Consider the following 15,961-nt stretch of genomic DNA (forward strand, 5'->3'; position numbering starts at 1 on the left):
GAATGACTATAACTAATTGTGATTATTACCAACCATAATCAGTTAAGTTAAAATAATTGAGAATAATAGTCTTAAGTACATTATAGGAATTAAGAGCAGGGAGAGTTGAGTGTCATCTCTGGAATAAACTTGATTTAGTGATTATTAAAGTAGTCATCTTTCCCTTGTCTCAAGCTTTAAAGAAAGAGGTCTATTGGAAATAAGGCAGTGAGACAGGAGAGTTTGGGAAAATCGTCTGAACGAGGGTGGAAAGTGCCAGTACTCATGTGTCAGTGTTTTGGCTGATGTCTGTTAGAACAATCTAGCTGACAAGATAGAGCAGGTGGGGATGTTGGGCTCAGGGAGGAGGAAGTCGCCTCATGACATGCCTTTACAAGCAGGTGCTTCCCAGTTCTTCAAATCAGAGAACACCCTCATTCAAGCATGGTCCCTTTAGGGTCCTTTCCAGGGCTCGGGTCAGAGCCCAGAGCCTGACTCGCTGGGTCTTCATTTCACCTCTTCCCTCAGACCCCCGGCAGTGGACAGAAACCCACGTTCGGGACTGGGTGATGTGGGCTGTGAACGAGTTCAGCCTGAAGGGCGTGGACTTCCAGAAGTTCTGTATGAACGGTGCGGCTCTCTGCGCCCTGGGGAAAGACTGCTTTCTCGAGCTGGCCCCAGACTTCGTCGGGGACATCTTGTGGGAACATCTGGAGATCCTGCAGAAAGGTGAGTGTGTGGGGGCAGAATGAGGGAGAAGCTGGGGGGGACAGCTGCGAGAGGAGGTGGGTGGGTGAGCGCGCCCCATGGGGGGACGCTGGTCCCGCCCCCGGCGGGTGGCCTGGTGCAGCCCGTGTGGTCTAAGGCCAGTGCAGGTGCTCCATACACATTGGTTTCTTTTGCCTCTGTGTATTGGAGGTTCAGAGTTTAACTGTAGCAGGTTGTACTCCTGAAGCTCCTTGGTGTGCGAAATCGGGATGCAGCCCTTATCTCAGACTCCCGACTGTTTTCACGGGCAGTGCCCACAGGCAGCCCCAAGGTTTTTTGTTTTTTGTTTTCCTGGTGACCTTAGTATACACTCCTTTCATCCTTTAATACGTTGTGATTCCTGGCCATATCCATCACGAAGCTCAGTTTCTTAGAGCCTATTAATAAGACAGGTATCTCTGCCCACCAGCTGGGTGGAAGTGCAGGGGTGTGGGGCACCTTCTCCAGCCGGAGTAGAAACTGGGGTTGTGTCAGGACACGGTGTTGCAACCTTGTAATGGCGTGGCCTCCCTACTAGTCTCCTCCAACCTTTTTGGACCAAGTGACTCATGTACCACAGTCCTGGCTGAGTATAGAAACAGCAGCAGGCGGCAAACTTGGGTGTTTTTGTGCTTATTTTTCTGAATTTCTTCTTAAAATAAATCGCAGTTACCAGCAGTCAGCAGTGCCCTCCAGCTGACTGTAAGCCTAGAAGCCCGTTGCCCTCTCTGACCCAGGCCCACCCTTTCCCTGTGGTCACCAGCTCCAACCCTTGGCGCAGGCCCTGGGGACAGGGAGCAAAGCTCAGGATTAGCATTTTTATTCCATATAATACCTTCCTTTGTTTAAGGATATTTTCCACGCTGCAGTGCTCAAGAAGGACCCAATTTAGATTCCTCTGGGCATAGAAGTGTTATCTTTTTTCCTACTCTTCAGCTTCTGCTGAAAAATAAATAAATAAACAGAGGCAAGAACTAGGTGACTGTCTGTGGTTGCCCTGGCCGAGGACTGGGGCAGCCGCACAGCCTTCCCCGAAGCACCCACGTGTTCCCCGTGTAGCTGTACAGACTCCCACTCATCGTGTTGACATGAGTGACCGGTTTATAGAGGGAGAAGACGCAGCAGGCACACAGCAGGTCTGATGTGACTGACGGCTTGTAAACAGAACGTTGGATCCTGCCAGACTGTGCAGCCCAGATATCTTCCACTCATACATACATTGTTTTCCTCTGTTTACCACCAGGGAGTGGCCAGGTGTTCTTGAGTGTGTAAACCTGCCTCTGGCCAGAGTTGTGTTAATATCTATGCAGCATCTCCTTGTTTTTAGAGCGCTTTAAAAGGGCACTTTCTCTTTGGATTCTCCCGCCCGTACAGAGAGACAGAAAAGGCAGGTACTGTTCGCGTCCACATTTGTCAAGCGAGGACAGCTTAGGTGTTTTCCTCATCACCATTCATTTTCTTAAACCTACGTCTTTTCTATTTACTTTCCTGCCTTGTGTTTTTTGCATAATAGCATGGACTCATGGGGGAGCCTCTGGTCTCCAAGACAGGTGTGGTCCACTCTCTGGCAGAAGGATAATTGAATAGACTTTAGGAGCATTAGGAAATAATCGAGCACACTCGAGAGCAAAGTCATGTCGTCTCATCCTTTTTCTGTTGAGAGAGGCAGTGAGCATCATCTGTCTTCAGATCCTGGAAGAGCTGAGTGAGGTGTTTGCACTCAGGCTGCAGCTTTGGTTCTGTAATTGCACTCAGGCAACACAGCACAGAAAGAACATAGCTGTTTGGGGTGGGGTTGAAGGCCAAAGGTACAGGGGATGTTTCAATCTGATAAGCTGCTAAAGCAAAGTTTAATCATTTTATCTCCACTGGGAACTGTTTTTCTGTGCAGGCATAAACTTGTTTTTTCAGCAGCCTCTGCTCCCAACACGCTATCAGATACCTGAGGAAAAATCCAAAGCAACACTCCCTCAGTCTGCTTCTGACAGTGACATTGAATCAGACTACTTCATACAAGGGTCAGGGGTCAGGCGAGTTGGTGCCAGGGTAGCTGGAGGATCTGACAGATCACTTTCGTTCCGTGGGGAGGCGTCTGTGCTCACTTTCCTCCATCCGCATTCCTTTCTCATTCCTGGGGAAGTTGGCACCTGGACAGCAGTTTAGTCCTGCTCTTCTTCTGTGTCTCTGCACACGCCCTGCCACATTTCACCAGATAGTCAGTTACCTCACTGGTGCCCTGCTGCTTATCCGGGCCTGAACTTGACATCTGAGGGCAGTGGAGGAACCATCCAACAAAAAGCAAACATCTCTTAGGAGAAATGAAGACTATCGAATCTACTTGTCTGAAGATTTCGTTATATTTCTGAAAAGTTTTAGAGGTGATCAGTTTGAGCACTTGGGACTGATTTTGGTAACTGCCCCAGCTGCCTACTAGCCTTTGATGCTAATGTGATCCACACGCCCACACCCGAGCCAGAATGAGGGCGGGATGCCTCCCCACCTCGTAGAGATTACTCACTGGTGCTCTTTCCAAGATACCAAGACCCATTTTGCAGCTACTGAACAAAGTAAACTTAGCCCTCCTTTCGTGATCTCATCTCTAGACAAAGCCCTAGTCAGGGTGGACTCACAGACCGACTCAGTTAATGTACATGCAGATTTCTTAGAAGAGGGGCTGAGGTCATTGTGGTTCCTGCGTCCATGATCTTTTCAGGCCAAGCACTTGCATATTGACCTTGCTGTTCATCCCTTACCCTGTCTGTTGCAGAGGACGTGAAACCATATCAAGTTAATGGAGTCAACCCTACTTACCCAGAATCCCGTTATACCTCGGATTACTTCATTAGTAAGTTCCCCTTCCACTCTCCTTCCTGGACCTTGCTCATGACAATGGAAATTTAGGAAAGGAACCCTGTCCCAGTTAAACTCAAGCTCCTTCCTGATAATTCTGCAGTAAACAATATTTTCTTAAATGCAGACGGGTTATTATTTATTTATTTTTCCCCCACAAAGCGCGTGTTTTATTGACCTGCAAGCTCCTGCGCACTGGGATCTCTCTGATGTCCCAGTGACGGGTCTCCCCGAGAGCTGCACCTTGACTCCTACTGGAGCTCCTGCACTGTGGGCCTGTCTGGGGTCTGGGTGAGGGACTTGATCGAGGCCCTTGTTCTCTCCCCTTTACTACTGGATATGACAGCGTTCCTTCTGGAATTCTTCCCCACGCAACTTCACATTCTCTTGCAGAAAAGAAAGGAATCTGACACCTCCCTACCCTGCAGGGGTGGCTCTTCTCATATGACGGTGCTGCTTCCAAAGGAACTCTTAAGCAGCTTGGTGTCTGCCTTATCTTTTCACTTCATTATGATTTTTATTCTAAGAACTACTATGTAGTAAGGGATTATTTTGTGCCAGAAATGTTGGTGAGCATTTTATATATATGAGTACATTCTCATTTGATTTTTAACACAATGCTCTGAGGAAGATTACAATCATTTTAGAGTCAGAAAGGAGAGGGATCTTGTCAAAGGCATAGCAGTTAAAAAGTGGAGCAAAGGTGTAAACACCCAGGCTCTTGTCATGGAAAATATTGTCCTTTTACTCTCTAAGGTAGTTAGCTTATTTCACTTTGTGGGGCTGCTAAAAATGGTGAAGAACTGCTGGTTTGGGGTACACATGTCTCCCTTCTTTAATCCCCCACACTCTCTGTTTCCAGGCTATGGTATTGAGCATGCTCAGTGTGTTCCTCCCTCGGAGTTCTCAGAGCCCAGCTTCATCACAGAGTCCTACCAGACACTCCACCCCATCAGCTCAGAGGAGCTTCTCTCCCTCAAGTATGAGAACGACTACCCCTCGGTCATTCTCCGGGACCCTCTGCAGACAGACACCTTGCAGACTGACTACTTCACCATCAAACAGGAAGTTGTGACGCCAGACAACATGTGCATGGGGAGGACCAGTCGTGGTAGGTCAGATTTCTTCTCCAGAAGCTCTTGGTTTCCAAGAATTTCTAACTTTGTGAGTGGTTCAGGCCTCCTATTTCCCCCTCACTCTTGGCCCTCTATATTCCTGACTTTAATGCAGCCTTTTCCATCTTAGACTGTTTAGATATTAAGAACTTCCCATCGTGGAGTTTTAGCCAAGTCCTCCAGGATGACCAAGACCATGGGTTCACAGTGCACTGGAAATCTGGTGGGATGACCAATCAGATTTTTGTATTTGGGGAAAACATTTTACCAAGTAATAACTCTAGCTGAATGTGATTGTTCTTTAGGGTATGCTGTATTTTTATTTATTTATCTTTTGAGAGGACTTTGCTGAAGGTGGACACAATCACATAAAAATGGTTCAGGTGACCCTGCTGGAAAGCTCTTAGTTTTGCACATGCCCTGATGTCCCCCAGAGCATTCGGGGTCAGGCTGCAGAATCTCCCTGAGTGTCTGGATGACAGCTGCTACTCAGCCTGGGCTCTTGAGCCTTCTGTGACTTTTCTGGTTTGGGGAGATACATGATGGTTAACCAGTAGTTTATATGGAACTGGTCATGCCAATGTGGTGAAAGTGCGTATTTAGCTAGAAGACCTAGGAAAGAGGTGGGCAGAGGCTTCCAAAAAGAAGGTACTCTTGTTGACGTGCCTGTGATGACAATGATAAGATACTCGCTGACAGTAAATGTTTCAAAATAGAGCTGGTTGACTTTATGAAGCAACACAAGTTAAATACACTCAGTGTCTAAAAGCCAGACATAAACCCCAGAAGGGCAGCCCTCCTAGCAAAGTATGTAGAGGGTTTTGTTTTTGAGAAAAGTATAGTCCATCATAAGGAGGGATTTGTCCATCTAGGAAGAGCTAGCTGATGTCTAAAAAAGTTGAAAAAGATGACTATTCCAATAGATAAATGGCAAAGAATTACAAAGAGGAAAAGGAATAGCAGAAAGCCCATCTGAGGGCTCAGAGGACTTTGTTTACAGGAGACGGACTTGGCTGGCCTGCTAGTGACTTCTGCTTGGTGATCACTCCGAGGCACTTAGAGGGTGTGGGCAAAGGCATCTTTACTTTGGAGAATTACCCGTCGGCATCGGGGGCCATCTACCTTGTTGGCTTCTTCCAGTGTTCCGGTTCACACTTCCTCCCGGGAGGCCTCAGGACGAGCAGCAGGCCCTGCGTAGGGAAAGTCCCAATCGAAATCAGAACCTGTCATCTTGCTGCTTCTGGCCCTAGGGTGTTTGTGTTTCATACTGAAGGGGATGGGTGGGATCAGTTTGCCTTCCCCTTTCTGACTCTTTATTTTTGGATGCATGTCTATTTAAATACATACACAAATGTGCTTGTGTATCTTTTAAGCCCTCAGGCAGATCAGAGCCCTAGAACAACTTTCTTACAGGTCTCTCTGTATATCTATGTAATGAGGCTGAGCCTGTGGGTTTGGGGCTCAGCCACGTTGTAATTTTGGGTAGATCTGTCACGTGTTTTTAAATTGCGCCTGGCTTTGCATTTGTGTAATTGTCTCCTCCTCCTCTTCTCTTGGTTCTTGGTTTTTGCCCCCACCACTCCTCCAACCCCAAATTAATAACTGTGGAGCAGATAATGACCCGTACAAAGGGACATGAGGTATTTCTCTCTGGCCTCACTCTCTGTTCCTCACACTGAGCTGCAGACCACACGAACTCGAGGCGCAGACTGCTCTGTGCATGGCTGCTTTCTGCATGCTAGCAGTGCTGTGCACAGGGCCTGTGTCAGGGGCTGGCGGAATCTGGCACGGTATGATTGGTCTAGATGGAAAGCATTTCTGTTCGCTGATTATTATTAATAGAATAGTATTTATATACTGCGTTAGAGCATACCAAATGCTTCTCGGTCCCATTTATTTAGACTCTGAGAACTGTCGTGCAACTCTGAGAACTCCCTAGTCTGTTCAGGGAGATTCGGTGGGTGGGGGGGGCATCTGCTGTTTTGAGTGTGCTGAGGTCTGCTTGGTGCAGTCAGATATCTTTGGAAGGACCTTGCTGAAACATTTCTCGGAAAAGTTGGCCAGTGGATGTCTTTGAAGACATGTGTTTCTCTGCAGGAGCACAGGAACAGTGTCTAATCTAGTTGGATTCAACCCATTTTTGCAAAAAATTCCCAGAAACAATGGCTCCTAGCTCTGGAATTGTGAGATTGAGCCAAGGTGAAAGCAATTTACTGCTCTAAATCACAGTTCTCAACAGAGTTGCATTTGGCTCCTGTCCGAAAGGGTGCAGAGAGTGGTTAGGCCCAGGGTAGTGTCCTTCCTTGCTCATCGGGACTCTTTGGAAATGCACCTGTCTGCTGTGGAAATTCCAGTCTCTGCCCATCCCAAAAGAAAGATGGCGGATAGAGATAGAATCATTCTAGACAGACTTAAGTATAAGACACTTCCATTGGTGACTTGGTGGGGTATTCTTTAGGAAAATACGAATTTTCCTCTTTAGGCTTTTGGTGTGTTTGTCTCACAGAGACCTCAAGTGACCTTTGTGATGGAGAGCCGGTGTGAGAGAGCACCTTCTTACGAGATGCCATACACTGCCCTATTAAAAAGAGGACAAGCATTCTGGTTGGGGGCTGCTGTCTTTTAATGTGGATTTCTGGGAGGGGCAGTTCCTTCCTTTTTAAAGAGCTGCAAATGTGACTGTGGACTGGGTAGGCAGGGCCAATAACTCCATGAAGCTCCTCACTTTGCCTTCGGATGATACGCTTCTCCTAATGGATGATTGGAAGAAGGACTAAGAAGAAGCAGAGAAATAACTAACTACCTTTCTGTTTATAAGCAGTACCAGAGGGGATAAGAGGATTATACAAAAATTACATATTTAAATAAATACCTTTTATTGGGATTTTAAATATATATATATATATACACACACACACACATTTTCAACTTAGTTTCTCCTTACATTTTGGCTTGGACATGAAAATTAAATATTCGAATTTCGTTGTTTTAGCCAATCTCCACTCTTAGGGAAAGGGAGGCTACACCGAAAACACTGGTGTGGGGTTGTATGGACCAACCTCATCCTGGGATTTAAACTTCCCAGTAGCTCAGCCAGCACTGAACAGTTGACAGTTGACGTACAGGCGTTTCTACACACAGACCGGTCACCTCCTCTGCCTTGTGACTGGTGCTGAACTGATGTCGCACTTCAGTCATCCAGGATGTGATTTGTGTTGCCTAGAAAGTGTGTGGGAGTAAAACGTCGAAAATATTCCTGTGAGCCTTTTCAGCTCTCAGATGCGTTTTCCTCCAAAAGTTGTGTTTGTTAGCCTCCTCTTTTAATGGCATTTTTGCCAATGGAAATTTCTCTTGGAATGATTATGCAATGATAGCAGCTGTTTATAACCTGGCTTGGGAAGTTAATGAACTTGCATGATCTTGTGGTCAGTTAAGAATGCATTAAGCAACTCATTGAGTGAAAGATTTCTGACATTGCTGTGGACCTTAATAACTTTCATCAATTCCTTTTTTTTTTTATTGCCCACACTTCCCCATTCGAGTATAAATTTCAAGCACAAAATTGTACTTGGAGAGAATAAACAGTATAGATTTCTGTTTAGAAGAGCGATAGTGTTTTTTTTTTTTAATCTCTTGCAAAAAGCATCTCATAACTTATTTCTCTATTTCAAGAGACAAGACATAGAGGCAGGTCATGTATTTCATTTTAGAATAGTATTTGGAAAAAATGCTAAAAAATAGCACTTTAGTTCCAAGGTCAAGGGAGGTCAATCTGCTCTTAGTCTAATGGAATTTTTTTCTTATGACCAAAATATTTTGCCAAATGGGGCCTTTGGAAATTATCTCATTGGCTTGAGTTGGATTAGGGAGTTGAGCCTGCTGCAGCTATGATTCCTTCATTTATTCATTCAGTCTAACAGATCAGCCAGAAGCTCCACAATAACATGTGTGATTCTCAGCTTTTCCATTTCTGGCTCTAGGATGGCTGAGGTCCCAAGCACTGCTGTCTCCCTCTGACAGGCATGAACGGCACTGGACTTTGAGTCTCTGTCCTAGGAGCCGTAGAACAAGACAGCACAGCCCAGTGGCACTTAAATGGCAGCCAGCACCGCCCCTCTGCCCCAGAGCAGACCCACCAGCTTCCATGCCCCCAGCCTCTCCCTTCTTCCATGCATCCTGTGGGTCTGATTAGCAGTCTGTCCTCACGAAGAGGGTTTTTACAGTTGTCTCTTCCCAACCCCTCCTCCCCTGCTCTCTTCCCACCTCCTCCTTCACCTCCAGGTAAACTCGGGGGCCAGGACTCTTTTGAGAGCATAGAGAGCTACGATAGTTGTGACCGCCTCACCCAGTCCTGGAGCAGCCAGTCATCTTTCAACAGCCTGCAGCGCGTCCCCTCCTATGACAGCTTCGACTCCGAGGACTATCCAGCCGCCCTGCCCAACCACAATCCCAAGGGCACCTTCAAGGACTATGTGCGTGACCGTGCTGACCTCAACAAGGACAAGCCTGTCATTCCTGCTGCTGCCCTGGCTGGCTACACAGGTAGGCGCCTGCCCCTACCTCTGAGCCTCTGCGTGCATGTGGCTGTGGGTGGGCTCCTTGGAAGTCCTGGCACGTGCCTGTTCCCCGAGACCGAGGTCTACCTTGTCGTGGGGCGCGGGCGAAGAAGACTCGAAGAGGTCTGGTCAGTCTCTCAAGTCACTCTGTTTATGATTCGCCACTGACTATTGGAAGCGAACAGTAGTGTTCTGTCCCAAGGGATTGTTTTCAAAAGTGGTAGGAAAAACTGATATTTGGGGCCTTTTCCACATCTGAGGGAAGGGAGCTGTGTTCATTTGGCGTTTCTGGAAACTCTGGTGACTGAGCACCAAGGGACTTTTTTCTCTCTGCTCTCTGGAGGCTTTTCTAAATATAAAACCAGCAACAGCATCTCTTGAAGGCATCACTGAACAGTCCACAGTCCAGACTCTTCTGTAGTATAGAGTATGTATCAGGTGGCTGTTCAAATCAGACATGGGTCCTTGTCACCCTAAACTTGGTCAGATCCTGGCCTATCTAGGAAACCTCTCTCCTCACTTAGCTGTCGTACTGATTTTCTTCCAGGAGTGAACGGTACAGTTGTGGTGAATGAAGAAAGACAGTCAGGAAAGGAAGGTGTATGTTGAGGACGTGGGCTTTGATTGAGCATCTGGTAATAGAGCACACCAATTCATTATCCACATGAGTTGTAGCACCCTGGAAACGTTTGGAGTGTGTATATGAGAACTATCCAAGGAGCACTATAGTCTTAATGATCAGATCCTTTCTGTAAGAGTGTAGTGTTTGCTAACAATTGTGTTGTGAGTGCAGCTTATTTTCATTGATCACTCGTCTGTGGTCTAGGCCTCGATTCTCTTGTGAGTTACTCCGCCCTGGAGAGGTTGCTGCGGAGGCACCGTTTGTGTGGATGAAGATAAGCACCAAGGCTGTGTGTCTATGGAGCTGCCTGGTCTGATCTGCAGAGCGCGCTGCATCTTTTTCTCATGTCAGTGAGGTCTCAGTGGTCACTAGAGAAACTGGCTGACCGTTGAGAGTAACTCCAAAGCTTAGAGAAATTGCTCCTTTTCTGAAGACTGGGAACGCGTCTTCTGTGTTGCGTTCCACATGTCTGTGAGTGCGGTTCGGAGCTTGCACAGGGGCTCAGGAATTATGTCTGTGTTTTCAGGTAGTGACAAGATGTGTAAATGGAGTCGTGGGCCAGAAAAGAACTTAAATAAAGGTCCGCTCCTCTGTCCTTTCTACACTGTCACCCATGGTCCTTACTTGAAAGTCACTAGTGTGTGGAAACTTGCTACTTTGGAAGGGACCCCTTTTTCTTCTCTGGAAAGCAGGTTTTTAGAAAGTCTGCCCATTTCTGTTAACGACATCTGGAGTGAAGAAAAGTAAATTAAGTCTCTTTCAAGATGAACGAACATTCTGTAGTTGCGAGTCCAGTTGTAGGTGTTGTAAGAACTAGACCCTGGTTGGCTACGCTGCGTCCTGCTGAGTCAGGGAGGGGAAGGGAAGGCCGAGGTGGCTGTAAGGTGACCGAGTGGGCTCTGGAGGCGGCAGGCATCTCCACCTGGCCACTCTTGCTTCTGTTCTTAAGGAGCAGACAAAACTACGCTCGGTTGCTTGCCCAAGGCTACAGGCCAAGTCTTCTACAACTTCCACCCTCACTTCCAGCACCCCATCCTCAGCTTCATTCCTCTGTGGTATGTCTTTGCTCTCTCTGCATAATCACCAGTGTAACCACCATCCACATCCACAGCCACAACCATAAATCTCCTCCTCTGATAGTTTTCATTATTCTCCCTTAGCTACATATGTGATTCTGTACATTTGGCAAGTTAGGGCAGTTTTGTGGGTAATGAGATTAAAGAAACCGACTTTAAGTCCTCAAGTTTGGGTTATGGCCAAAGGAAGCCTCATGATTTAGGTCAGCCTTCCTGGGGTGAGATTCTGGTAAGGGTCCATGGTGGCACTGCCCAGGGTCTAGGTACTACTAGAAAGGGACAGGCCTGATTTCCACCTCAAGCAGAAACTTCTCCCCAAGTGTGGCATGTGTTAGCTATTGGGTTTTCTACTCGGAAGGAGCCTGCAGAGCTAATAGTCTACAAAAGTGACTTAAAGGGTTTTGCCTAAGATGATTTTAGTATCTTGATAAGAATTATCTGAGAGTTGGGGGATCTTTCCAAGTGTCCTAGTTTTAAAGAGAGAGGGAAAGAGATGAAAGAAATTGTAAGGACTAGGAATGAGTGTGAAGTACAAATTAGAGACATGAACAGTCCAGATAGCCAATACCAAAAGCCACCCGTGAGGCTTCTCTGGCAATCCAAACTTGGGGGCAGACAGATAAAAGCATCAAAGGTTCTCTCAGCGCAAATACAAATATGTCTTGGAGGTCTGAGTTGTGTTTGATCCCTTATCTGGATATATTGTTTTTAATACCCCTCCCTCCCTTCCTTCCTTCCTTCCTTCTTTCCTTCCTCCCCCCCAATAAAACATACCGTGAGTGGAAGGAAAGAGAAGCCGACTATTAATTACAGGCCTCAAAGACCAAAGTAGTCATTTGAATTAAGGAAAAAAAAACATTTTTAAGGATCTTAGCATTCAGCTGTTTCTCCTTTATAACTGTACACCGACCTTTTCGTACTGTCTCACACCATGGTGAGAACAATAGCCCAGAAAACAGAGAAGTCCTCCATGCTCCCTCCCAACGCTAACACACTGTGTGATTTTAGGCAAATTCACCTTCTACCCTTTTCTACTTTTAGCAGAGGAGAAGTGTTCATCCTTATCTTGGTGGTAGGAGATCTGTGAAAATGTAGTTCAACCAAATCAATTAATTAAGCAAATAAGTGCTAGACTTGGTGTTAGACCTAGAGGGGCACAAGCTCAATGGTAACAAATCAATTGTTTCAGCAAATGTCTCCCAGCACATGTGGAGTGCAGAGAAGTGCTAGAAGCTTTTGAGGGTGCAGTATCTTGTCAAATTCAATGTGTTATAATTGTGTGTGGGCTTGAATTGAATTCTCTTACTGCTGTGGTTTGAATGAAGGTCAGGAGTTGCCAGGTATATGGGGGGCGGCCCACATTTAGATGGCTTTTGTCTTCTGCTGGGTGCCTGGTGGCAGTCTCCTGCCCACACTGCAGATTGATTCTAGGTGGTGGTTCCTTGCTCTGTACCTTCACTGTGGCCCCTTTACGTTTCTGATACATGTTCAGGTACATTTCAGAGACAGTTCAGTCCCCTCCACCACCCAAAGAGCAGACGTTGACTGGAACACAAGTGGGTCTCTGGCTTTATGTGGTCGTGTTGAGATGCGCCAGAGTTTGAAAAAGTACTTTGGAAGGTGGAAGGCATTGTATAAGTGTTGCAAAGCTTTTTATTGCTCATAAAAGTCATGCTTATTTTTTACCTCAACTTTTTCCTTCTTTTTTGTGTGTTGTTTTCCTTACAATTCGATTGCTCCAGAGTATGGGTAGCCATACAGTGGGAGCACTTGTTTGCTGATAGCACTGCTACTTGGCCTGAATGAAAGGGCAGATGCATAGACTCTTTGAGCTGGGAACAGAATCCCTTTTTCTACCGTGATACTAGGAGTCTAGGTCTTCACCCTCCTCACTTCCAGGGAAATACCTTTTATTTCTTCATACTATGTCCTAGTTACTGCACTGTAAGTGTGGAAATCAGTTAGAAACTGAATTTTCACATTTTCTTGCACAGTTACACTCTTCCTCCAAAGATAAGAAAATTGTATCAACCTTCTCTGGGCTCCCATGGCAACTTGTTAAATTAGGTCAAGATGTGGGGGCAGATAACGTGGCTTGAAAGCCTGCTTGTTAGCTGAGTTAAGAATACATCAAATGCAACACTGGCTTCCGCCAAAATGTACCTTCTTACCTTACTGTGAACTGCTTATGGTTATCAGACCGATATAATCAGCTCTATTTTCTCTCGTTCGAAGATGCATTATGCACCCCATCGAATTAAGAAAACAATCTGAGGCAAGTGGCCTGATGTTTTCTGTGTTTGGCAGACCTAAGCAAAATGCTTTCCGGATCCCTGAGAAACACGGCACCTCTGATTTTTTTCAGGTTCAGTAGTAACCATACACTAGACTGTCAAATAGTATTCTCTCTGTCCCTCCAGCCCCATTTTAGAGATGGTGGTGGCATAAAAAGTGACTTATTCAAGGCCACCTCATTGCAGTCTGCACAGCAGGTAGCTCCTGAATGGCATCTTAAGTACCAGATGTCTCACCTGCATGTGAATTTTTCCTCCATAGCAAGGAATGAAAATACTCATTGGTTATTATCTCAATTATCACCTTAGAGCAGATCGGGGACCTGGTCTCCTGCCGGTCACTAGCCAGCACTGCACACACGGGAGCTAGCAGGATGGAGGAGGGGCAGGGCTAGTCTTTGGCTTCAGTCCAGAGTTGTTGGTCTGTCAATCGAGTTTATCCAACTGCATTTTGGATTGCAGTCATTGCTATTGATAAGGAATCTGTCCCTCCCACGACTGTGGTTGTTACTGAGCTGACCTGGTGGGAATGCCCTTGTCAATCTCCAGGTGTATCCCCACCTCTGAGTTGCAGTTGTGAATGAAGCAGTGAGGGTCCCCTTGTCATCCTGGAGCCTGCAGGAAGCTGGGCGCAAAGCCATTCCACACTGTGACGGAATTATGTGTTCCAGTGCTGTGTTGGTTTGTGACCGGACAGTCCCTCAGTTCTCTGAAGGCTAAATTGGGGATGCACTGGAATTCAGCTTCGAAATATTTTGACCTGAGACAGGGAAGAGGTGCCAGTCTTACAGAGAAAACAGCCCCATGCATTCCCCGTTAGGCCCTCTCACATTGCTCCCGGCCTGCAGTGACTCTTCTTGCCACCTTGTTGGTGGCACTGGAGCTGGCTCGAAGTCCCATGGTGAGAGAGTCCCCACACACCTAGAACCTGGGTGTTCCATCTCATAGCTGAGTTTTAGGGGTCAGTAACCCAAAGCTACTGCTAAAACATGTTCTTGAAAATAAACAACTTTATTGCAAAAGGAAGTACTTCAGAGCCCTTCAATTCGGAATAAAAGTTAAGATTTGGCAGCATTACCTGAAATCACAGTTTTCTGCAGGAAAGCTGGATCACAAAATAATCTCAATGTACTCAGGCACAAACGACAACTGAGGAAACTCGGAGCATGAGCCAAAGCTGCTGATAAGGGGGGAGAGGGCTCACCAAAGAAAATGAGTAGTGCAGTGTGACTCTGTACAGGAGACTTAAAAACTTGTGAACTAAGACAGGATTGTTATTTGGAACAGCATAGAGCATTTGAACTTGGGGCTTACTCCCTGAGCCAACCTGGAATACAGTCTCTCTGTGTCAGTGCCGTTGGTAGAAGACAGCAAATTGACTCCAGTCGAGAAGGAACCCCCTTGTTGAAGGGGGCAGGGGGCTCTGATGCCCCTTTTGTGCAGGGTTCCCAGCCAGCCATGGCAGTCTCAGTGCGGAGTCTCCTTGGGCAGCAGCTGGGTGGGTGGGAGGCAGAGAGCTTAGGAATGAGAAAGGCAGCAGCACCGAGTGTCTTCCTGTTTCTGGCTCAGTGGCCCCTGTCCTTAGCTCGTGGCGGGAAGCCCTGCAGACCCCTCAGCCCCAGTGGAACACTGGTGCCTGCTGGCGTCTCAGGAGCTGGAGGGGTTCTGCTCTCTGAGCTGTGCTTGATGTGCGTTCTTGGGCGGGACATGCACTGGATTTGGGGTCTCACTGGAGTAATGGATTGCCATGCTGCTCAGTAACGAGACTGATGGGGAAGCTCTGGATTGTGGGAGAGGCAAACTTCTGGACAGATCTGGACAGGGTGGGAGGAGACATCCCCTTCTGTTGCCTGCATAGCAGTGTCCCTGCGTCTGCTTCCCTGATTCACTGGGTGACAGTTTTTCTTAATCATCTGGCACCTGCAGGAAAAAATCACGTGGTAGGAGGCTTTGGCATTGCTATTAATTTTTTTCTAAATGTCTTTTAAAAATGTGGAAAGCAGAGGTTCCCTGTTTTGTCTGCTGCCTTCGAGGGCCACACCGGCTCAGCCACCTCACTGCCTGGATTCAGCTGCAGTAGCACCTTGCAAGCTGCCTCTGGGGCGGGAGAGGCCCGTATACTTCACAAAATATATCTCAAACTCTGGTGCTATTTCCAGCAACCTGAGGCCGAGTGGGGGCCTGGAGTTTGGGTGGCAGCAGACTCATGAGTTGGCCCATCTTTTCTGAGCACACCGCTTGCCTGCTTTGGGGGGAAATCTCTAAGGTTCACACTGTTTTGGTCACTGTTCCTTTCACGAACTCTAACTGCAAATGATGGAACTGGGCGGTGACTGTTCTGGAATTCCACTCTGTCTCCAGCGTGAAGCTCCACCTTTCTGTCTTGGAAGTAAAATGTTTCTATGGAGCAAAAGTCAGTCAGGCTGCTGAGTCCTTGCTGCCTTTAGCAACAGGCCCGGGAGACTCCCCCTGGCCAGGCTGGGAAAGTTCCTGCCTTTGCCCTTGGCACCTCCCTGTCTTCCTGGATGGCCTTCACTGTTTTGGGGGAAAGAGTGCTTCCTCAGCATAGAGACTCAATTCAAGAGCAGCTGCACCTCTCCCTCTCCTCCATAAAGCAACTTCCATGTGACGCCGGCAGGTTTGGAGGCCTGTCTACGCCCCATCTGCCTTCCGATTCAGGTCCAGGCTGACAAGCTGGAGGGTGGCCACTCAGTGCGGTTTG

At 47.1% G+C, this 15,961-nt stretch overlaps 1 protein-coding gene across 5 annotated transcripts in view; it reads left to right on the forward strand.

Moving 5' to 3' along the window:
- Positions 1-15,961, forward strand: part of ETS1 (ETS proto-oncogene 1, transcription factor) — a 126,872-nt gene that overhangs the window by 98,705 nt on the left and 12,206 nt on the right. For 3 of the 5 annotated variants that reach the window (XM_037134238.2, XM_037134239.2, XM_037134240.2), the window contains 4 exons: positions 508-708; positions 3,494-3,571; positions 4,439-4,687; positions 8,973-9,233. In XM_037134238.2, the coding sequence (XP_036990133.2) occupies positions 508-708; positions 3,494-3,571; positions 4,439-4,687; positions 8,973-9,233 (789 nt within the window). The remainder of the gene's footprint in view (positions 1-507; positions 709-3,493; positions 3,572-4,438; positions 4,688-8,972; positions 9,234-15,961) is intronic. The other 2 variants (XM_037134241.2, XM_037134242.2) reach the window with 1 other exon arrangement.

Source organism: Artibeus jamaicensis, unplaced genomic scaffold (assembly GCF_021234435.1).
Source record: "Artibeus jamaicensis isolate MK-2021 breed Jamaican fruit bat unplaced genomic scaffold, CSHL_Jam_final scaffold_660, whole genome shotgun sequence".
NCBI lineage: Eukaryota > Metazoa > Chordata > Mammalia > Chiroptera > Phyllostomidae > Artibeus > Artibeus jamaicensis.